The sequence below is a fragment of the Chiloscyllium plagiosum genome, chromosome 11, assembly GCF_004010195.1.
Source record: "Chiloscyllium plagiosum isolate BGI_BamShark_2017 chromosome 11, ASM401019v2, whole genome shotgun sequence".
NCBI lineage: Eukaryota > Metazoa > Chordata > Chondrichthyes > Orectolobiformes > Hemiscylliidae > Chiloscyllium > Chiloscyllium plagiosum.
In genome coordinates, this window is record NC_057720.1 from 30,589,520 (window position 1) to 30,612,310 (window position 22,791).

The 22,791-nt window shown below is 41.5% G+C and overlaps 1 protein-coding gene across 1 annotated transcript; it reads left to right on the forward strand.

Annotated features, from left to right (window-relative positions):
* The first annotated feature begins 697 nt into the window (after positions 1–697).
* Positions 698–22,232, forward strand: pcsk9 (proprotein convertase subtilisin/kexin type 9). The gene is made up of 12 exons (XM_043699010.1): positions 698–1,019; positions 2,572–2,763; positions 4,293–4,416; positions 4,815–4,948; positions 5,925–6,066; positions 8,914–9,110; positions 10,368–10,551; positions 11,937–12,107; positions 13,220–13,368; positions 14,259–14,430; positions 16,091–16,251; positions 20,805–22,232. The coding sequence occupies exons 1-12, from the start codon at positions 828–830 to the stop codon at positions 21,006–21,008; spliced, it is 2,022 nt and encodes a 673-aa protein (XP_043554945.1). The 5' UTR covers positions 698–827; the 3' UTR covers positions 21,009–22,232.
* Positions 22,233–22,791: the final 559 nt, after the last annotated feature.

Sequence of the window (22,791 nt, forward strand, 5' to 3'; positions counted from 1 at the left end):
ATCTTTAACTAAAGTCAGCAGCTAGGGTGTGAAATTCAACCGAAAGATAATGGTGTTCAGGACTTTCCTCAATACCACACTGGTATGACAGCCACAATTCGTTTTTTTTTGTGTTGAAGCCCCAGGAGTGTGTACAGAACCCAGAAGGTTACTCCCTCAGAGAGGGAGCCACAGCTGACTTCCCAAATCCAATCTCACCTGGAAGACATGAAAACAAGGGAGTGTTTAAAAAAAAATCCTTCCCCAAATACTGACAAACCTTGGCTCATGAACACAAAATCTATATCCTCTGTAAACTTTATTACTGCGCAGAATGTGGAATAATGTTTCATGTAAACAACAGGAACATTCGCCTAACGTGACAACTGTTGACTTGCTTTGAAAGGACTCTACTCCTTGGGCATTCAGTGATGTACATTCTGTACGGGTTACACATGGGATTTGAGTTAGCACACTATAGTGTAGGTTTCCCGCAATTGGAAGGGTTTGTTTGAGCATTGATTGGAAAGGGGCTGTCTTTCACCTCTTGGCTTGTAATTTGATCGCTGTGGGCTTTTCCAAAGGCAGGTAACGATTCATATGAATGGATGGCCCGATGTGATATCAGTGGCGTGATCCTCAGACCAGGGACCCTCGTGATGTCAGGGCGGCAACTCCACACCTTTCAGAACAGGTATTTAAAGGCACCACATGTGGCAGAAGGCACTTGCTGACAGTGTTTGCTCTGTTCACTACCAACGTCATCAGCAAACCCGCGCTCTTCTCTCTCTCTCTCTCTCTCTGTCTCTCACCTGAGCGACCCCTTCAAAACCTTCCCTTCCCCAACCATGGCTGGCTCCCTACTCTGGGCGAACGTATTGATTATCCTGTGTTTTCTATCTTGCACATTAGAGCTTGAAGGAAAAGAGAAGGTCGATGAATCTTTAGTCTTCAATGAGGAGATTCTCCTGCAGGATTCTGAGCTGGAACCAAGGAACCACAACCTGAACAAGCCTGTTCCCTTGCACCGCTCTAACACAGTAAGCAATACCTTGTGGTTAATTTCAGAATTGAGCTTGCTTTCAATTAATTCATTCGCAGCGGGAAACGTGCCCCTTGAAAATCTTTTTAATTTCTCTATAAATTGTACTTTTAAAAAAGACGCTATCATTTAGGCGCATGTTATTGTTTATATCGATTTCCATGCTTTTTTTTGTCCTCAGAGTTTCGCTGTGTAAAATAGTTCAATTTTACTATTTCACAAAATGTAACCTGCCCCCTTGGAAAGGAATACAATCTCCCAATTTCTTTGCAGTCAGTTGAATTTTAAAGAAATGCGCAGATAATATCGTATTTTGAGACGAACTTAGTTAGGAACCCAGAACAAGTTGTTCTGAAGTCACCTAAAACGGTACAAGACGACAAAGTGATTTGCTGTACTATAATATCCAGAAAGTCGTGTTCAATGTGTTGCATTATCGCAGCATTGTGATAAACAGTGGTTGAATTACAGCAGAGCTGGTACCCCACTCCCACCTATGCATCAGCTCTGGATCTTTTCAACTAAAGTTGTATTCCTTGCATCCTGCTAATTTGATGCAATAACCACTTGCAATGTTTAAAATTAAAAATCTCTGCACTCCAGTTGCACAGTAACTTCAGCAAGAAATTGGCAGGAAGTATTAAAGTATATATTTGTAATTTTCTGTACTATCAGAAGACGTAAAATGTTCTGTTCTGGATATTTTTAATTAGCCTGTTTAGACAGATTATTACAAACCTGTGGAGCAACAACTCAATGTGTGTGTTCTGGGTTACAGGTAGATGAGCTCAGCTTTGCCTCTAGCCTGTTCCACTACACAGTTGATTTGTATCTTTTGATCTATAACCTCTATGTTCCTGCCTAACAAAATATTTGTTGATCAGTACTAATGAATGTGAATAATTGTTTCTCACTTCTGCCCAGTGTTAATGTTTTCAGGTTGTTTACCTTTACTAGAATATTGATCAATGTTAGAGATGAACAGATTTGTCATCAACTGAATCAAAGGGATGATGGTGCAGGCCAGGTACTGTGAAACAAAAGAGGCCACGCACAGCGCTCACCTTTCAAAGGGAATGCTGCCCACGGCCCTCTGGAACTTCTGTGTTCCTCCCATTTATTTCATAACTTTTATCATTGACAGTTGTTCCCCAACTTCTCTTTATCACCTCTATAAAGTTTCTCCTTTTTAAAACAAAGGTTTTAGTCACTTAGAATTTGGCACAACAAAATACAATGTTTAGGATACCTGTGGGTGTTTTGACACTGAACATCTTATTAATTGTATTGAGGAGTACTTCGATAGGATATAGCTTCATCTAGGTAACTGAATCCCTTTAGAACTCAAGTATCATTTCCGCTGTGAACATAAGTCGGGGTGAATTAATTGAGGTTTGCAGGAAGACAGTTTGATTTGCGGAAAGCAACAATATTAAGTCCAGCTGGTCACTGATCTACCAATCTCCGAGTCAATGCTATTATGTGGAATTAAGCTTAAAGACCATATCTCAAGCTGACTAAAATAAAAATCTATCTTATTGTGTTCCCAGGATGCTTGGAGGTTGCCTGGCCAGTACATAATAGTACTGAATGAAAAAACTCATAAATCCCAGATGGAACGGACAATACACCGACTCCAAACCAAAGCAGCCGAACATGGCTATATGACGGAACTTGTTCTCGTTTTCCATGAGGTCTTCAGTGGCTTTGTCATCAAAATGAGCAGCGATGCATTAGACTTGGTAAAGACCAAGAGAATTGTATTAAATGAGTGTTCGGGCTGTTAAATATGTGTGAGAAAAAGATGTGTTCAATGTAAATGAAGCATTGGGATCGTGACAGTCAGATCTAAATACTTAATTTTACCAAATGGTACAGTTAAAATTTGCTCCAATTTCATAAACATATCTATTTGGTGGCTTAAATCCAAAAACTTTATACAAAAATAATGAACTGGATATTTGGAATAAAAATAGAAATTGCTGGTGAAACTCTGCAGGCCTGGCAGCATCTGTAGGGAGAAAGCAACCGTAATGTTTTGAGTCTGGTGACTTAATCAGAACTTCATACAAATCCTGACCATAAAGCACTATGTTAATGTAAACTGATGTTTAGTGGTCAGCAATGGCTTAGTTGGCAATACTCTCTCTTCTGAGCTGATGATTGTGGTTTCAAATCCTGCTCCAGGACCTGAGCACACAAATTAAGGCTAATGCAGCCCTGAGGCAACGTTTCACTGTCAGATACTGTTTCTCAGGTCTGATGATAGGGCAGACGAAGGCCTTGGTTTAACAAGTAGATGTAAATGATTCAATGCCATGAGTATGATGAATAGCAGTGGAGTTCTCTCTGGTGTTCTGACCAATGTATCTCTGTCAATCAACAACATAAAACATATTAGCTGGCCACTATCACAGTTGTTTATGTAGTTTGCTTTATCAAAATTGCTTGCTAAGTTTGCAATATTGTAACAGTGACGACATTTCAAAAGTACTCTATTTGGCTGTAAGCCAAATCTCTGGTGGTCTCTTAGGTACAGACTTGCACATCCACTAATATCACTTATTGTATCCGTTGCTCCCGATGCGTTCTCCTCTACATTGGGGAGACTGGTCTCCTCCCAGCAGAGCACTTTAGGGAACATCTCCGGGACACCCGCACCAATTAAACACACCACTCCGTGGCCCAACATTTCAACTCCCCCTCCCACTCTGCCGAGGACATGGAGGTCCTGGGCCTCCTTCACCGCCGCTCCCTCACCACCAGACGCCTGGAGGAAGAACGCCTCATCTTCCGCCTCGGAACACTTCAACCCCCAGGGCATCAATGTGGACTTCAACAGTTTCCTCATTTCTCCTTCCCCCACCTCACCCTAGTTCTAAACTTCCAGCTCCGCACTGTCCCCATGACTTGTCCAGACTTGTCCTACCTGCCTATCTCCTTTTCCACCTATCCACTCCACCCTCTCCTCCCTGACCTATCACCTTCATCCCCTCCCCCACTCACCCATTGTACTCTATGCTACTTTCTCCCCACCCCCACCCTCCTCTAGCTTATCTCTCCACGCTCCAGGCTCACTGCCTTTATTCCTGATGAAGGGCTTTTGCCCGAAACGTCAATTTCGAAGCTCCTTCAATGCTGCCTGAACTGCTGTGGTCTTCCAGCACCACTAATCCAGAATCTGGTTTCCAGCATCTGCAGTCATTGTTTTTACCTCTTAGGTACAGACCTCTAACATGCATGACTAATTTGTGAAATTTATTTTTCATAGGCACTGAGATTGCCTCATGTTAAATATATCGAAGAGGACTCGTCCTTGTTTGCTCAGACAATTCCCTGGAATCTAAATCGGATTGTTTCTTCAAAGCAAAGAATGGAACAGTATATCCCTCCAAGTATGTCCCTCTTTACAGCTTGACATTCAGAGCAATTTCAATAATTAGCAAGAAGCTGGGTAAAAGTAAGATTGTTGAGTTTTTTTTTGTTTGGACGTTTGAGTTCAGCATCTATGTCAAAGGCTTTCTCAATGCAAGTTCATTATGGGATAAAACCAAAGTATTCTCTCATCTCCGAGCAGCTGGTACTACAACAGGCTTTGTTTCTTCTCCCAACTGTCTGGTAACTCTGTGTGATACAGTAACAATAACTTATGGAGAGCTAAACTAATTTAGTTTTGAATGGGGGGGGGGAGGAATTCACTGCTTTGCTGCACTCCTCACCCAGTAATTTGTAATTGTTTGTTTGCAAAATTGACAACTTGCCTATTTTGTCATTCTTATTGTGTTGTTGCTAGATAATGGTGATCTGGTGGAAGTTTACTTGCTTGACACTAGTGTACAGAGCAACCATCGAGAGATTGAAGGGAAAGTCTTCATTACAGAGTTTGAGAGGGTCCCAGAGGAAGATGGCACTCGATTCTACCGCCAGGTAATTCAATGTTGTTCAGTTAGAAAAAGCTTAATGTTTCACTGGTAGGTGTATGGAGCAGAGCAGGCACTTAAAATAAAGTATTGATTTTGAATTAGTTGAAAGCTAGTATTTGTCTTGTGGGATATGGCTATTTGTACATAAATTTTATTGTGCTTCCTTAGTTGGTAGGGAGACACCTTCTTGATTCACTGTAGTGTAAAGGAACTGCACTGTACCGATCTTTCCATCCATCTTTTCCCAGTATACCTTGCCTCCCTGAGATCAAATCTCAGTCTGCCTCAGCCTTAATAATGGGGCCCCTGCAACCCTCTGGTGCAGAGAATTTTCACAATCACTTGAATGGAGAAGTTCCTCTTTATCTGTGTCAAAAAATGGTCTGTCCTTTCCCTGGACAGGCAAAACAACTTTTGACCACCATATCAAATCCTATCAGAATCTTTATGTTTCAATCAGATCACTGCTCATTCTTCTTAGTGGCAGAGAATACATAATTTGTGGATGTGTAACTTGGAAGGGAACTTGATATTACGCCATAGAAATAAATAAAGCAGACTGTGGAACATTGATAGGACAGCTTCTTGAGTTCTTTAGAGCTGTGGGCTATTTGGTTGGAGTGCAGAGAAAAGGCCGTCTGTGACTTACCAGAGAGATGACAGCCTTTGATATCCTATTTCAGTGACACTGCCCTAACTAACATTATTGATGCCATTGAAATCTGAAATACACAATTGAAGATTCATACTGGACAGGCTTTATTTGCATCTGTGGAGACTTTCCTTGAGATGAAACTAATGTTTTGCATGTTGTGTTACTACAGAGAAAAGCAAGCAAATAAACTGAGAAAATGTTCACTTGCTCAGTTTTAGCATTGCAAGTGTGGAGCTGTCACAAAGTGTGCCATACAGAGCTGATTGTATTTCTAATATGTAAATTGTATTGCTGTCTTTCTTCCCCCCCCCCCCCCCCCCTCCAGGCTAATAAGTGTGACAGCCATGGAACACACACTGCAGGAATAGTGAATGGGCGTGACTCTGGGGTAGCAAAAGGAGCAAATGTCCGTAGTGTGAAAATTCTCAATTGTCAGGGTAGGGGGACAGTGAGTGGAGCACTGGCTGGTGAGTAATCTTCTTAAATTTAAATTGTTGTATTTCTAGCTATGCTGAGGAGATGGGTATTTCGGTGTGATTAGCACTGGTGCCTCACAGCACCAGAGATCCAGGTTTGATTCCATCGTCTGGCAACAGTGTGCACATTCCACATAGACATTCTTCCCATGTCTGCCTGGGTTTGCTCCCACAAAGATGTGCAGGTTAGGTAGATTGGCCAAGCTAAATTGCCCGTAAGTGTCCAGGGATGTGTAGGCTGGATGGATTAGTCGTAGGAAATGCAGGGCATTCCATGATACGGCATTCTATGATTCTAACTTGCATTCCTCTGGCCTGGATACTTAAAAATTCATTCATGGGATGTAGGGATCACTAGCTGGGTCAGCATTTATTGTTCAGTTGTCCTTGAAGGTGGTAGCAATGAGCTGTTTTCTTGAACAGCTACAGACCATGTGCTGTAGTTAGATTCTCAGTGCTGTATAGGAGGGAGTTCCAGCATTTTAACCCAGTGACAGTGATGGAACAGCAATTATAGTTCTGAATCAGGACAGTGACTGGCTTGGAGGGGAACTTGCAGGTGGTGGTGTTCCCATGTACCTGCTGTCCTTGACCTTTTTAGATGGAAATGGTCATGGATTTGGAAGGTGCAGTCTAAGGAGCCTTAGTGAATCTCTGCAATGCATCTTGTCGATGCTACTGAGCATCAGTGTTGGAGTGAGTGGATGTTTTGTGGGTGTGGTGCAGTGGGGAAACAACTCCACCATTTTCAAAGTTAAGGAGGCGAGAAGCAGATGTAATATACAAAAATGCATCATTTCAGGTAATTAACATGTATTTCAGAAATTTAACAGAACAAACAGACTATTGATAGAGTCTAATAGGAAACATGCATCACAGCTTGGTGTGGTAACTGTTCTGCCCAAGACTGCAAGAAATTAAGAGTTGTGAATGCAGCTCAGTCGGTCACAAAAACCAGCCTTCCTTCTATAGACTCTAGCTATCCTTTCCACTGCCTCGGGAAAGCAGCCAACATAATCAAAGATCCCTCCCACTCTGATTATTGCTCCCTTCCACCAGGCAGAAGGCACAAAAGTTTGAAAACACGTACCAACAGATTGAAGAATCACTACTTCCCTACTGTTATCAGACATCTGAACAGACTTCTCATTAGAGTTGATTTTTCTCTTCAGCTTCTCTGTAGCTGTAACATCTATATTCTGCATTCTGTTCTTGTAGCTTGAAGTGTTTGTGAAAAGTATTACATGTCTGGAAAGCACACAAAACAATATACTGTATCTTGGCACATGTGAAAAGAATAAATCAAAAAGCATTAGAAAATTAAGGGATGAGAAGACCAGTGGAAACTGTATCTTTTTTTTAAAAATCCTGCACCATTAAATTTACGGCCAGGATCTTACTCAGATAATCTTTCCTTTTCATTTCATTCCTTTTTGTTTTAGTTAACCACTTAAACTTTGGTTAAATGTTTTTTTTATAACATAATTGTATATGGAGTAAAATGTCACAACTTAAATGTAATAGTTTGCGATAGCACCATCTGCTTATCACCTCCTGAACTTTGAAGATGGTGAAGCTGCCCCCTCAGTACACCACACCCACAAACCTCCATTCCCTCCATCACTGATGTAGCAGTATGTACTAAATACGAGACAGACTGCAGAAATTCACCAAAGCTTCTTTGACAGCACCTTCCAAATCCACGGCATTTATAACTGGGGTCCTTTCAGAGGATTATTTTCATTTGATGTGGAGAATTTTAGGATTAGGAATACATGTTCTATGAGAAATACTGACTTTGCAGTGCATTACAGCATGCTTTTGAATGAACAAATCATGGGGGAGGTGAGGGCCTAATGGTATTATTGCAAGACTATTAACCTGGAGAGACAAGGTTCTGGGAACATGGTTTCAAATCCTGTCATGGCAGATGGAATTTGAATTCAATACAAATCTGGAATTAAAGGTCTATTGATGACCATGAAACCATTATCCTTTGTCAGGAAAATCCCATCTGGTGCTTTTTATGGAAGAAGCTGCCATTCCTACCTGGTCTGGCCTACATGGGACTCAGACCCACAGCAATGTGTTTGACTCTCAACTGCCTAATGGGCAATGAAGGTTAGCCAAGCCAGCAATGTCCGCATCCTGTGAATAATTTATGTTTTTAAAAGTTCAGTCATTAAGAAAATTATACCATAAATATTACATTTGTTAAGAGATGCCAGGCATTTGGACTTCCATGACATTATTACTCAATTAAGAAAGAGATACAATGTGGAGGTGCCGGTGTTGGACTCGGGTGGACAAAATTAAAAATCGCACAACACCAGGTTATAGTCCAACAGGTTTATTTGGAAGCACTAGCTTTTGGAGCACTATCCTTTGGAAGAGGATGATAATTGAGTAAATTTACATGATCAGTTGTAGAAAGCAATTCACTAAAAGCTATAAAACTTAAACTAGCTATGTTCTATTTCTTACTTTCATTGTCTTTTTTTTTAAGAAAGGTATTTCACATTTGTCTCTTTTTTTGAATAAATCATTTTCATCTCAAATATTTAATTCAAGTACACTATTTGCAATACAAATGCAATATTTTGCATTTCTAATTCAGGATCTCTGTTTCCAGCATTTGCAATAGTTGTATCAGACTGAAAAGGGAGGTTTGTTAAAATACTGCTCAAGGTTCTTCTATTTAAGAGGTGGCAAAGAATTTGAAAGGTGTAGAGAGCTCAAAGACATAAGAACAAAGACTGAGACATAAACTGGGGGTTTGGAGAGAGAAGTGAGGCAAATGTGAACTTCGAAGATGTTTTTTGTTCTTCTATCTTTCAGGTTTGGAGTACATCAGGAACACTCTGATTCTCCAGCCTTACCGACCTTTGATCGTGCTGTTGCCTTTCGTTGGAGGATTTAGTCCAACCTTGAATGCTGCGTGTAGACTTTTGGCACGGACAGGTGTCGCATTGATTGCGGCTGCTGGGAATTACAAGGATGACGCTTGCTTGTATTCACCTGCTTCTGAACCAGAGGTATGTTTCGTCCATCCTATCTATCAGTTCTTTCATAGTGTGGAACTGTCAGGGGAAGGTGACCCATACTGCCTTTTCACAATAGTCAGCTGCTGTATTCTGGCATTTAAAGGTCCAGCCAGCCACTTTGACACCTGCTGTCAAACCATACTTACATCAGGTAAATGCCATGTTAAGATGAGTAAAGGGTAGTAAGTAAAGTACCAGATGAATGGGGAAAGGGTGTCACTTAAGTGCCAGCTGGGCAGTGTGCCCCACATAAGTAGGGTGTCAACTAGGTAGGGAGTAGGTGAAAAGAGGGTGTCAGTTGGCAGATGTGGCATAGGAGGTGGTGTCCAGGTTTGGCGTGGTAGGGAGGTGAGGTGCAGAGTGGGGGAGGGTGGGTAAAGTGTGGAACAGGGAAAGCATATGGATGGACGGTGTCTGGCTTGGTGCAAGGGAGGGGGGGGTGGGTGTTGTCTGATCCAGAGTGGGGGAGAGGTGATTGGGTGCCAAATAGGGTGGGGGTGGGCAGTGAATCAGGTCCTAGGAGTGTCAGGTAAAGGTTTTGAAGGTTTGTGGAGTCTGGCAGAGGTTTGAGGTAAGTATGGGGTTTGCTTGTCATGAGGCACATTGTTTTAATAATCTGACTTTTCCTGAGTAATTATCTGTTTTATTTACTTAGTTACATTGGAACGTGCCCCCCCCACCCCCATCCCCCAGTTCTCTGATTTTTAAATGGATATTTTTTTAAAGATAGTTCCCAGCATAAAGGAATTGCTCAGCAGAATCTCCAATTTCCAAAAGGTCCCTTAGAGTGTGCTATGATCAGGATTCTGCAGGGTTCCTGTGTACAACATCCACCTACATTGGAATGATAACTGTCAGGCCATTGCAACTGGAGAGTCAGTGTGACTCTTGGAAATAATCAAATTGCTAGATAACTCATGTCACACTTCCTCTCCTGCTTCTCCTGGTGGCTTGCTGAGTGGTCAGGGTAAAATGCAGAGAGCAGTTGCCCTGTATACCCTTGCCACCTGAGCAGCGACTCTAAGACATGTTGGGATGAGGATTGGAGTAAGATGTGATTCTAAACCCATGCCAGTTAGGTCAGATCAGGCTGGAGTTTGTTTGATATGACTCTTTGGTTATTGCCGGTAAAGGGCATATGTGTCACGTCAGCATAACATAAAGGAAAAATCAGAGCGGGGGTCAAAAGTAAATTGTAAAAATCCGCTAATCAGCTTATTTTTTCCACATTCCACATGAAACTTTTAGGTGATTACCGTTGGTGCTACAAATTATAATGACCAGCCAACCACCACTGGTAATATGGGAACTAATTTCGGTCGTTGTGTTGACCTTTTTGCTCCTGGCGATGACATCATTAGTGCTTCCAGTGACTGTGTGACCTGTTTCACCTCTAAGAGTGGGACCTCACAGGCTGCAGCTCATGTAGCAGGTACACAGTGCTCATAATGACATTCACTAACACCAGCAGGGAGGATGAGTGTAAGGGCACAAACGGTTGGTACAGCATTTTCGGTCATGGGATCAATTCACATTTCCCAGTGTCTAGGGGAATTGCCAGTTTTAGTTGTTTGTAGCTTTACTGGAAATCTACAGTTTAAACACAGCAGAGAAATTTTACATCACCATCTCATTATTCAACATCTTATCTGAATATTATTTCTTAAGCATAGTGTCCCTTTTTTTCGAGTGGGGCAGTTACTTAGTATTGCTGAGAAAAGGCAAGATGATGAAGCTTTTTCTTTTGCACTCATCAGGACAATTTGCCAATAAAGGGAAAAAACCAACATTGATCCTATTTTTTGAGAGGAGAGTGTCAATTGGTTGGATTCTTCTGTCATATAAAATGTTGTTTTTGTCCTTGTAGTATTCCTGTAGGTTATTTTGAGTTAAAGACAAAAAGTGCCTTGGTTCAGCAATGTGCAAGTATTATACCTACCAATTTTTTTTCCTAGTTGTCTCCTTCATTTGATTTATTGGAAATGAACTAGCTGTATACAGGAATCATTCTACTATCCTGGTGTTGTCACTTCTCTGAGCTTGGTGTTGTAAATGATGAGGCTCCAGTTTAAATCATTAGCTTGTGATTGCCAAACCAGCTATTTTCCAATGTTTTGATCTATTTCTTTGAGCCTCTTTCTTTTTTGAGGTGAGATTTAAGATGAGCTTCTTCAGTCAAGGCATTACAATACTTTGGCGTTTTCTATCCCCAGAGACCAGTAAAGGCCAGACATGAATGTATTTAGAATAGGCTTTGATAGATTTATGTGAATCAAGGAATACAGGGAGTGTGCAGGAAGATGGAGGTGAGATGGAACTACAACCACCACTCTGCTGATTAAAGCAGAGCAAGCTTCAATGGCAAATGGCCTGTGCTCCTCCTATCTCCTGGGATACAATTTTTTTTTTTTTGTAACACTATCCTGAACAGCTACCTCCCTGAAATGAGCTCTCCATTCTAAGCTACATGAAAGTTAAACTTTGAAAACATCCTGTTTTTACGATGATGGTACACAACTGAGTTCATTCAAACATGAAACACAGGTTATAGTCCAACAGGTTTATTTGGAAGTACAAGCTTTTGGAGTGCTGCTCCTTCATCGGGTAGCTAATGGGGCAGGATCATAGGACACAGAACTTATAGCAAAATATCCTTTGCTGATCATTGTGGTTTTTAACATTTTGTCCACCCCAGACCAACACCAGCACCTCCACATCAGGGCCATTCAAACATGGCAAGCATTTTTTTTTCTTGTATGAATCAATGTCTCGTCATCCTATTTAACTTTGCATTTGAACTTTCTTCATTCTTGACAGGCATTGCAGCAATGCTAATGAATGCTGACCCCAATATAACCGTGTCTGAATTACGCCAGAGACTAATTCATTATTCCACAAAGAATGCAATCAATGATGTCTGGTTTCCAGAGGAACAGCGACTCCTCACACCCAACAGAATTGCACGATTGGGTTCTCCTGGGCTAATGGGTAAGTTACTCACTCATATTGAATCAGTCATGATATTCCCAAATGTAATCGATCCCATATAGCATTATCATTTGGTTTTTTAACAAGTGCCTTTCAGGATTTTTGTTTATTATTATCAATTACTATGAATATTCTGGTATTGAGACTTATTTGTGCTCAAAGTGCAAACTCTGTAGATACATGGTACAGGGAAACAGGAATAGAGACATACCACAAGCCAGTCTTTAAACATTTATTTCTTATTGTTCGTAGATCATTTTGGAAAAAAAAGATCTGATTTGAGACAAAAAGAAATGCATGTCAGTAATATATTTAAAATTCTTGTTTGGCTGTGTTTTGTGACACTCACCATCCAAGTTTACAATACTAATGGTTACAATGTTTGACTCAATTCCGAAATGATGATTTCAAATTCTGCTGAATTTGGTGATCTGTGGGCTGGCATCAGATAAAGTGACTATGGGGTTTGAGCTACTCTTACCAGTGATTTGGGTTTTGTTGTGCGTAACTCTACAGCGGGGTGTATCCAGTTGAATTTACGTATGAGTAGTCTTCCTTGTAGGGAAGCTGCACTCTTACACTCCTGGAAAGTTCAGGGTCTTTGCTTATGGTAGATATTATCCCTAAAGGAAGGATGTTGTGAAACTTGATAGGGTTCAGAAAAGATGTACAAGGATGTTGCCAGGGTTGGAGGGTTTGAGCAAAGGGAGAGACTAAATAGCCTGGGGCTGTTTTCCCTGGTGTTGGAGGCTGAAGGATGACCTTTTCGAGGTTAATAATATCATGAGGGGGCGTGGATAGGGTAAATAGACAAGGTATTTTCCCTGGGGTGGGGGAGTCCAGAACAGGGCACAGGTTTAGAGTGAGAGGGGAAAGACAAAAGGGACTGACGGTGCAACTTTTTCGTGTGTGTGAGTGAAGTGTTGGCAAATGGGACTACATTGGTTTTGGATATGTGGTTGGCATGGATGCATTGGACTGAAGGGTCTGTTTCTGTGCTGTGCGTCTCTTTGACTCTATGACTTCAGTAAACACTTCTTGGCCACACCAAAATCATAGTGAAAGATGAAAATCTGGATAGGTAGTTGTTTCCATCTTTTTTCTTTCCACAGGGAACCAGCTACTCTGCCGGACAGCATGGTCAAAGAGGTCAGGGCTTGCACACTCTGCTAAAGCCGTAGTGCACTGTAATGAGAATGAGGAAATGTTCAGCTGTTCAAGTTTCTCGAAGAATGGTAAAAGAAGGGGTGAACGTATAGAGGTAAGAGATTAAGGGTATAATGGTGTAAACTCTTAAATCACAATTAAACTGAAACAAGAGGGAAGGATAATTATTTGTAAAGGCTCATTATGAAATTGAGGACAGAGTGAGTACTAGAATAAGTGAGACCTGCTTAAAGGCAGGTTTGTTCAAAAACATACAAGCAAAAGTCAATGTATTGTTGAAAGAACGGGGAAAGAAATCTTAGACAAGAAATGGTTCTTTATATTTAACTGGCAAAATGTCTCAGAAGTGCCTGCCTGCCTGCCCTTAGAGATTCCGTGTTGAGGTGTATTGTGCTTTAGAGTTTGCAGCAAAGAAGGTTGTTTTATTATTGAGCGGAAGGACAATATATTGTACATCCTGGCTTCCACTCCCAATTTGCCAATCTATCTTCCTCATGCATCAGATTCCAAAACGGCAATTTCCATACTCCTGGTGGGGGAGGGGAAAAATTCATCAGGAAAGCTGGATGGAAATTCTCAGCAGATAAAGATTCGTTTACTCATAACTGTCCCTTGTGGCTTCTCTTGTTTTAATTAGTACCATATTACATAACCTTTTTAGAGCTGCTAACATATTTCCCTGAACCTAGAATTTGCTGTTTCATTTTTATTTGAAATGTTTACAATTGTAATTAGATTTAAAAATGGAAGAACAAAATGAAATTGGGGATAAAGTCTTGTTGTGCATTTGTTTTTGTGCATTAGTGTTATCTAGAGCTGAAGGATATCTACTGTGGGTTTTATAAAGGCATGGTCACTTATGCTGCTCCTGTTTGTCATGGCATAACATACACTTAACAGTTTTCTTCCATTTTCTTTAAATTGATAGGTGCTATCGCAGGTGCTGCAAAAACTTTTTTTCTATTTTTGCCATTTGTACTCTAGGAAACCAAAGGGATGAGGAAATGCATAGCTCATAATGCCTTTGGCAGTCAGGGAGTTTATGCAGTCGCTAGGTGCTGCATATGGCCAAGAGCTGAATGTCTCGTTAATAGCAGTTCTGTGGTTGGTGCGAGACAAATGGCAGGCTGCCTACACAAGGGCTATGTCCTCACTGGTAAGTGATGTTTTCAGAGTATTCTAATAGGCTTGGATCTGATAATGACCAATGTCGCAAAACCGAAATACAAAGGGTTCCAAATTTGAAATGAGCTTTCTAATAGTCCATTCTTGCTAAATAACACACTGGCCAATTCTTACCTTGACTTTCAAGCAGCTTGAGAGAATACTTTCACCACATGGTGTGTGAATTCCTGGTTTGTTAATTCTGTACGACATTTTGTCTAGCAGTTACTGGACAATCTAGTTGGCCTTTGCATATACAGATCCCAGAAATTTGATGGTCCCTGCTGTAGTCACTCAATGCAACTTGCTGGTGCTTTCCACTATGGAAGTGGGTGCTCCTAAATCACAACACCCGTGAATAGTAGAAGTGCCAGAATGGCTAGTTGAGTTGGGTAGCCAGATGGTGGATGCCATGGTCTGTGGAAAAGGAGTGAGGGTGACATGTACCCATATATATCACCTTGGGATGCAGTTTGGTCATCGGCAATATGGTGTTTCAGAGTAAGTTGTGAGCTGAATCCTCAAGATACCCACTCTGTTGTCCTTGCTAAACTTTTTTTGTTTTGGTAAGTGGGTGAATCTTTAAGATGAGTTGTAGCGGTAACAAGATATTAAACAAGCATCTTGCCACTGTCCAGTAAGGATCTTGTCACTGTTGGTACAAAATATATGGGTGGCATGGTGGCACAGTGGTTAGCACTGATGCCTCAGTGCCAGAGACCAGGGGTCAATTCCCGCCTCAGGCAACTGACTGTGTGGAGTTTGCACATTCTCCCTGTGTCTGCGTGGGTTTCCTCCAGGTGTTCCAGTTTCCTCCCACAGTCCAAAAACGTGCAGGTTAGGTGAATTGACCATGCTAAACTGCCCATAGTGTTAGGTGAAGGGGTAAATGTAGGGGAATGGGTCTGGGTGGGTTGCTCTTTGGAGGGTCGGTGTGGACTTGTTGGGCCAAAGGGCCTGTTTTCACACTGTATGTAATCTAATCTAGTCATCTAATCTAGTCATAAAAGATGGAGAGCCATAATTCTGATGTTGAGATAGGCCTTGCTTAATTGTTGCTCAATTCTGCCCCGCATCTTGCTATACCCAGATCATTTCACACCCCTAAAGGATTCTGCCAACCTGTCACTTTCCACTCTGAGCAATAGAAAGTGGGTAGAACTTTGTTAGCGATAGGATTACTACTTTCACCTACTTCTAAAGCTAGTGATGATGGAGATTGTAATGTTCACTAGTTGACAATAGGTTATGTCTAGTAAGTTGCACTGGTATTCTGGCCATCTTACCACAAGCTGCAGTTATCACAGAGGCAAGGAAAAAGTTTTAATTACAGAAAAGGGAGGTAGGAGAGAAAGGAGAGCATAAATCTTTCTTTCACTGACCTACACAACAATATATGGAATGTATCTCAAAATACAGAGTAAATGAGAATAAAGAATAAGAAATCTGCTAGCTGCAGCATCAGTGCAAATCACTTCAGAGCTGTATTACCATGTTTCTAGAGTTCTCCAGTGTTAATATTAGTGGGAGGGCCAATTGTGTTCCAGAAGTGTTGGAATTCCATGGTCTATATTGAATCTCTGAAACATACTGCACAGCTTCAGTTACTCTAAACGGATACAACGTCTCAGCCTTGCTCTTCTGTATTTCAGGCTGCAGCTCACACTCCCATACAAAGTACAGCGATACAGCAATACCTCAAACAAACCAGCAGTGCACAGGACAAACTGGGATGACCTCACATGCGACATGTTGCCAGGCACCAAGTCTCGAATGTGAGGTGAAGGACCAGAGATCCACAGACTTACCAGAGGTGGTGAAATTATGTTCTAAACACTGGCTGATTTTAAAAAAAAAATGTAGCATCATTTAATTATTTGAGAGATAAATGGGCAAATCTTAAAGTTTCCAAATGTAGATGTTAAAATTCATTTTGCAGAAGGAAAGCCACAATCTTGGACATGAAAGTAAAATTTCTACATTTTGTAGAATAACATTAAATCTTCATTTTTAAAACAAGGCCAGGTCCATTCATGAAGAAAATTGTGTAGCTACCAGGCATGTAACTAAGCCCTTACTTTCACATTCAAACACTAACCTCTTTTGTTTTACATAGTTGCAGTACTCCATGTGTGCCATGCGCCTATACTTGGGTTAAATTTAGACAGAACTGGCAATTACCATGCAAAGTGGCAATTACCATTCAACTCCAGTGTCATATCCTGAACCTGACGGTATTTTGTCTTTTAAAAATACGTAAGTTTTTAATTAAGTTTGTAGAGGATAAAATTGTAAATCTTGGAATTGCATTTCCGTCTGAGATTTGCACCTACCACGCACTCTCTCCTCCTGTAAAAGATTGACCATTTAATTAAATGTACATTTTTTGGGTTGTTACAAAATCTGCATGTTGCCAGTTTACCTCACAATCTTCCATAGGCTCACATCTCTACCCTCTTCTGAACAAAGTCAATTGTGTGGTACTCTAACCCTCTGATCAGTCTGAGTGGCAAAAAATGGCACCGGAAGGGTAAACTTGTAAATAAATTACGATGGATAGCAAGTGTTTCTTTAAATGTTTTAAAAAAAAAAAATCAGTGACATTGGCCCTTTGGAGAATAGGGAACCAGGATGGTAGAGGATTTGAATAGATACTTTGCATCAGCCTTCACAGTAAAAGGAAAGGAAATAAATCTGATAATTATCACTAGAGAAGTGCTAGGGCCACTAATGTGGCTAAAGGTCAATCTGATCATTGGAGGGTGGCAAATGTTATCCCTCCCTTCAAGAAAGGGAATAGGGATAACTCTGGGAATTACAGAGCAGGCAGTCTTATGTTGGCGGTAAGCAAATTATTGGAGTGGATTCTGAGTGACAGAATTTGATTATTTGGAAAAACATAGTCAGCATGGCTTTGAGGGGCAGGTCATGCCTCAAGCCTTATTGAATTCTTTAAGGATGTGATGAGACATCACTAGATGAAGGTAGAGCAGTGGATGTGGTATTTATGGATTTTTTGCAAGGCATTTAAGGTTCCCCACGGTAGCCTCATTCAGAAAGTAGGGATGTATGGGATACAGAAATTTGGCTGGCTTATAGAAGACAGAGGGTGGCAGTTCATGGAAAGTATTTAGCCTGGAGTTCAGTAACCAGGGTGTTCTACAGAGATCTGTTCTAGGACATCTGCTCTTTGTGATTTAAAAAAAATATATATAAATGATTTGGAAGTGGAAGGATTGGTTAGTAAGTCTGCCAATGGCACAAAGATTGGTAGGGTTGTAGATGTTGAAGCCTGCAACAGCCCTCAATATCAAGACATTGACAGGATGCAGAGCTGGACTGAAGTGGCAGATGGAGTTCAACCTGGAGAAATGCGAAGTGATTCATTTTGGAAGGTTGAATTTGAATACTGAATACAGGGTTAAAGACAGGATTCTTGGCAGTGTGGTGGAACAGCGGGATCTTTGGATCCATGTAAATAAATCCCTCATAGCTAATAGGGTTTTTAAGAAGGTGTTGAATGTGTTGGCTTTCATTAACAAGGGGATTGCGTTTAGGAGCTGTGAGGTTTTGCTGCAGCTCTAGAAAACCCTGGTTCGAGCACACTTGGAATATTGTGTCCAGTTCTGATCACCTCATTATAGGAAAGATGTAGATGCTTTAGAGGGTGTAGAGGAGATCTACCAGGATGCTGCCTGGATTGGAGGGCTTGTCTTCTGAAGTGAGGTTGAATGAGCTAGGGCTATTCACATTGGAGGGAAGAACCAAGAGGTGTACAAGGTAATGAGAGGCATAGAGTAGTTAGCCAGCAACTTTTCCCCAGGGCAGAAGTGGCTGTCACGAGGGGTTATAATTTTAAGGTGATTAGTTGAAGGTATAGGGGAGATGTCAATGGTAGGTTCTTTACTATCACCACTGACCATGCAGTCCACGCAGCCACCAGTCTGAGTAGGGTCTGAGACATTAGGAACATTTAAGTGACTGCTGGACAAGGACATGGATGGCAATAAATTAAGAGCTGTGTAGGTTACTTTGATTTTATATTAAGATAAATGCTCAGAATGACATTGTGGGCCAAAGGGTCTGTGCTGTGCTGTTGCATGTTCTATGTTCTAGAATACTGTGACCAGTTTTTGGCCCCTTACTGAAGGAAAGATCTGCTGGTATTAGAGGCAGTCAGAAGGTTCACTAGGCTACTGGATTAGGAGGGACTGTTATGAGGAGAGGTTGAGTAGGTTGGGCTTGTACTCATTGGAGTTTAGAAGAATGACGTGACCTTATTGAAACACACAATGTTTAGAGGATTTGACAGGATGGATGCAGAAAGTATGTTTCCCTTGGCTCAATTGGCTAAATCTCAGAATAAGGGATTGCACTTCTCAAACAGATGGGAAGGAATTTCTTCTCTTGGGGAGTAATAAATCTGTGAAATTTATTTTACCACAGAGGGCTGTTGAGGCTGGCTCATTGAGTATATTTTAAAGCTGTGAGTGACTTTTTTTTTGTTTTCTTTTTAAAAAAACATATGCATCAGGTAAGGGAATCGGAGTTACGGGGGGGGGGGGGGGGTAATGGGCACGGTAGGGAGGCAGGAAAGTGGAGTTGATGATTAGCCATGATCTCAAAATGGCAAATCATATTCAATGCGCTATCTCTGCTTTGATGTCTTAAATTTTTTAGTCTTTTTTATTTGACTAACAAACAGAGTCAGGTATATTATCAGCAAAATAGAAGGTCAGATAGTTGGGTAGAGGGGTGTTGTTGATTTAACTCAGTTAGTTAGCTGGACATTTGCAAAGCAGTGTGGGTTGGCTGAGGTTACCATGAAAGACTCTCCTTGTTAACCTCTCTCCTTGTCTGAGGCGTCGTGGCCCTCAGGTTAAACCATCACCAATCATCTCTCTCTTGAATGAGAGAGCAGCTCTATGGTCTGGTAAGACTATGGTGACACAACAGAAGGTTGAGATGAACTGATCAGTGATAGGCTCAAGTGAAATCCAATTTTTTGGGTGGCCAGAAGTTTTTAAATCAACCATCAATAAACTAAACATTACTTTTACCTGTACTGCCTCTGCAGTGCTCTCTAGTATTCTACAGTGACCGTCAGATATAATCATTGCCAGATGTTCTTGCCCAGAATAAGACTTAATATTTTCGATTAGATTAGCTTCCCTACAGTGTAGAAACAGGCCCTTTGGCCCAACCAGTCCATACCAACCCTCTGCAGAGTAAACCACCCAGTCCCATTTCCCTCTCACTAACGCACCTAACACTATGGGCAATTTAGCATAGTCAATTCACCTGACCTGCACATCTTTGGACTGTGGGAGGAAACTTGAGCACTCGGAGGAAACCCACGCAGACACTGGGAGAATGTGCAAACACCACACAGAGGCTGGAATCAAACCTGGGACCCTAGTCCTGTGAGGCAGCAGTACTAATCACTAAGCCACCGTGTTGCCCTAATGCGCAGCTGTTAGTTTTTCTGTGCTAAGGATGCTCTCACATTGTTGAAGATGCCTAAAATATTTTGCAAAGGATTTTCTGAACATCATAATAAAGGAACTTGCCCATTCAATCTAATGGAAAGCTGTGTGAGCACCTAATCTATGCAAAAATCACTGCAAACATTTGATGCAGTGATTGCAGTTCTAACGTTCATAGGTGATTAAGTCTGGATAGAAGAATCATAGACTTCCGACTGTGCAGATAGAGTTCATTTAGCCCATTGTATCTGCACCAACTTGGACCTCCTATCCCTAAAACCCTACACTTAACCCACCAGGCACATGCTCTGATACTATGGAGCAATTCAGTATGGCCAATCCACCTAACCCCCACATCTTTGGACTGTGGGAGGAAACTGGAGCACCTGGCAGAAACCCACACAGACACAGGAGAACATGCAAATTCCACACAGGCAGTCACCTGAGGCTGGAATTGAACCTGCGTCCTTGATGCGGTGAGGCAGCATTGCTAATTATTGGGCCACCCTAAGATGAAAAATTTTGAGAAGCTGAAATTAAATTGCATTGGCAATAGAACTTTTTGCAAAAAGAGTTCCTAATCCCTTTTTTTTTCTTTAAATAGTGTTGTGATTTTTTTTTTTGAAAATATAATTCAATTGTAAAGGCACCAATTCACAGTAATCCTATTAGTGATTTTTAACCATAATGATCTTTGTGAGGAAAAACTTGTTGCAACCCAGTGAGATTTGGTTTAGCCTAATAATATTTTCAGTAGCCCACTAGAAATACAACACTACACGCATGACAGTTGATGTCCATTGTCCAGATTGATGGGAGTGGATATGATTTGGTTTGTTTGTTGTTTTTCTTTTGCTGACCAGTTGCTTTAAACTTCCAGGTGACGGTATCATGCGATGAAGGCTGGACACTGACTGGATGCAATGCATACTCCCGTGGCTCTCACACTAATGGAGCATATGCTGTGGATAACACCTGTACAGTAATTTGTTCAGGAAAAGGGAAAGGTGCTGCAGCTATTGCGATATGCTGCCGCAAACGAAGAAGAGAATTGAAGCATGATCCCAACCTTAATTACAAGTAATGTTATACTTAGCTGTCCCTTCCTCCCTTTCCTGCAGCCACAAACCCTTGCTGAGATGCAATTCATTGGGAAAGGGCAGCTCTCTGTTACTTTGCTCAAGTAGCCATACTTGTTAGATTAGATGGCAAGTGTTGGTTAGCTCTCTGTGTAGGCAGTTGAGTTTAATCTTAACCTGTTTTGGCATTTATATACTTTTATAGCATCATTCAATGAATAGCAATTGAATGTAAGAAACTGACCATTCTTCATCCAACCCCTCACCCATTCTTTAGAAAGCCACAATGTTAGAAGACAATAACGGTTTGATTCAAAGATTTTTTGGGGGGGGACACTTTTTTTTTCTGTTCAATGCCCCAAAACCGTACTGACAGCCTAGAAATAGTTCAATAAAGAAGAAACAAAATACGAATAGTCATGTAATCTGTGACAGGCCAGTAAGTATAGTGATCCTTTTCATTGTAAATATTTTTCAGCACAGGACGAAATCTTCACATTTAGTGCTTTAAAGAATACTGAATGGAGGAAAATGCAGTGTGTCGTTCCAAAACACAAAGCATTTGTGAACCTGTCATCCACTTCTACTGCGGGTGTAAAAATGTCCTTTTTTTTGTATTTTTTCAAATTCAATACTTAAGTCTATTTTCTTTCAAAATCACACACACCAGCTAACAGTACAAGATTGACTCTACCTACAGGTGCTGAATTAGAATAAGCATCAGAGAAGGTGGTATTTTATACTTTGAGAGATTAATGGAGGAACAGTGGAAGTAAAGAATGAAACTAGTCTATAGGTCTTTGGGCTGAGCATAATGAGTTTTGTGGTCAAATTTCTTGCTGTTCACTGTACACACGTGCAGGAAAAGCAGCAGCTTGGAGAAGATATTGAAAGGTTATCAACAGCTCAGGACTGTATCCCACCTCAGTCTGGTTCACTGGGGAGACAGCAAATACACAAAGAAAGGGAAAAATACATTTCACCACAAGCCAACATCAGTGACTAAGTTTCTGGAGTATCTTCATGAGCCCAAGTTGTTTCTTTTAAAAAAAAAAGTTCATTCACAGGATGTAGGTGTCACTAGCAACACCAGCATTCATTATCCATTTGTATGGCAGCAAATCGAAAATGGCCTCACAAGCCAGAGAGCAGGCAAGAGTAGTGCTGGAAAAGTGTAGCAGGTCAAATAGCATCTGAGGAGCAGGAGAATCGACGTTTTGGGCAAGAGCCCTTCATCAGGAATGAGGCTTGTGAGCTGAGAGGGTGCAGAGATTGGGGGGGGGGGAAGATAGCTGAGAATGCAATAGGTGGATGGAGGTGGGGTAATGGTGAAAGGTCAGAGAGGAGGGTGGAGCGGATTGGTGGGAAGGAAGATGGACAGGTCATGAGGGCGGTGCCAAGTTGGAAGGTTGGAACTGGGATAAGGTGGGCGGGAGGGGAAATGAGGAAACTGGTGAAGTCCACATTGATGCAGTGTGGTTGGATGGTCCCAACACAGATGATGAGGCATTCTTCCTCCAGGTGGCAGGTGGTTAGGGTGTAGCGATGGAGGAGGTCCTTGACCTGCATGTCCTTGGCGGAGTGGGAGGGGGAGTTGAAGTGTTCGGCTACAGGGCGATGGGGTTGGTTGGTGCGGGTGTCCTGGAGATATTTTCTGAAGCGCTCTGCAAGTAGGTGTCCTGTCTCACCGGTGTAGGAGAGATTGCAGTGGGAGCAACAGATAGAGTAAATGTGGAAGTGCAAGTAAAACTCTGATGCATGTGGAAAGCTCCTTTGGGGCCTTGGATG

What these genes read in the sequence shown, in the direction of transcription:
- pcsk9 (XM_043699010.1), top strand. Translation starts at nt 828, where the DNA reads ATGGCTGGCTCCCTACTCTGGGCGAACGTATTGATTATCCTGTGTTTT. An exon ending in AGTGAGTGGAGCACTGGCTG is followed by an intron (nt 6,067 to 8,913) that starts GTGAGTAATCTT and finishes TCTATCTTTCAG; the next exon opens with GTTTGGAGTACATCAGGAAC. An exon ending in GATCCACAGACTTACCAGAG is followed by an intron (nt 16,252 to 20,804) that starts GTGGTGAAATTA and finishes TTAAACTTCCAG; the next exon opens with GTGACGGTATCATGCGATGA.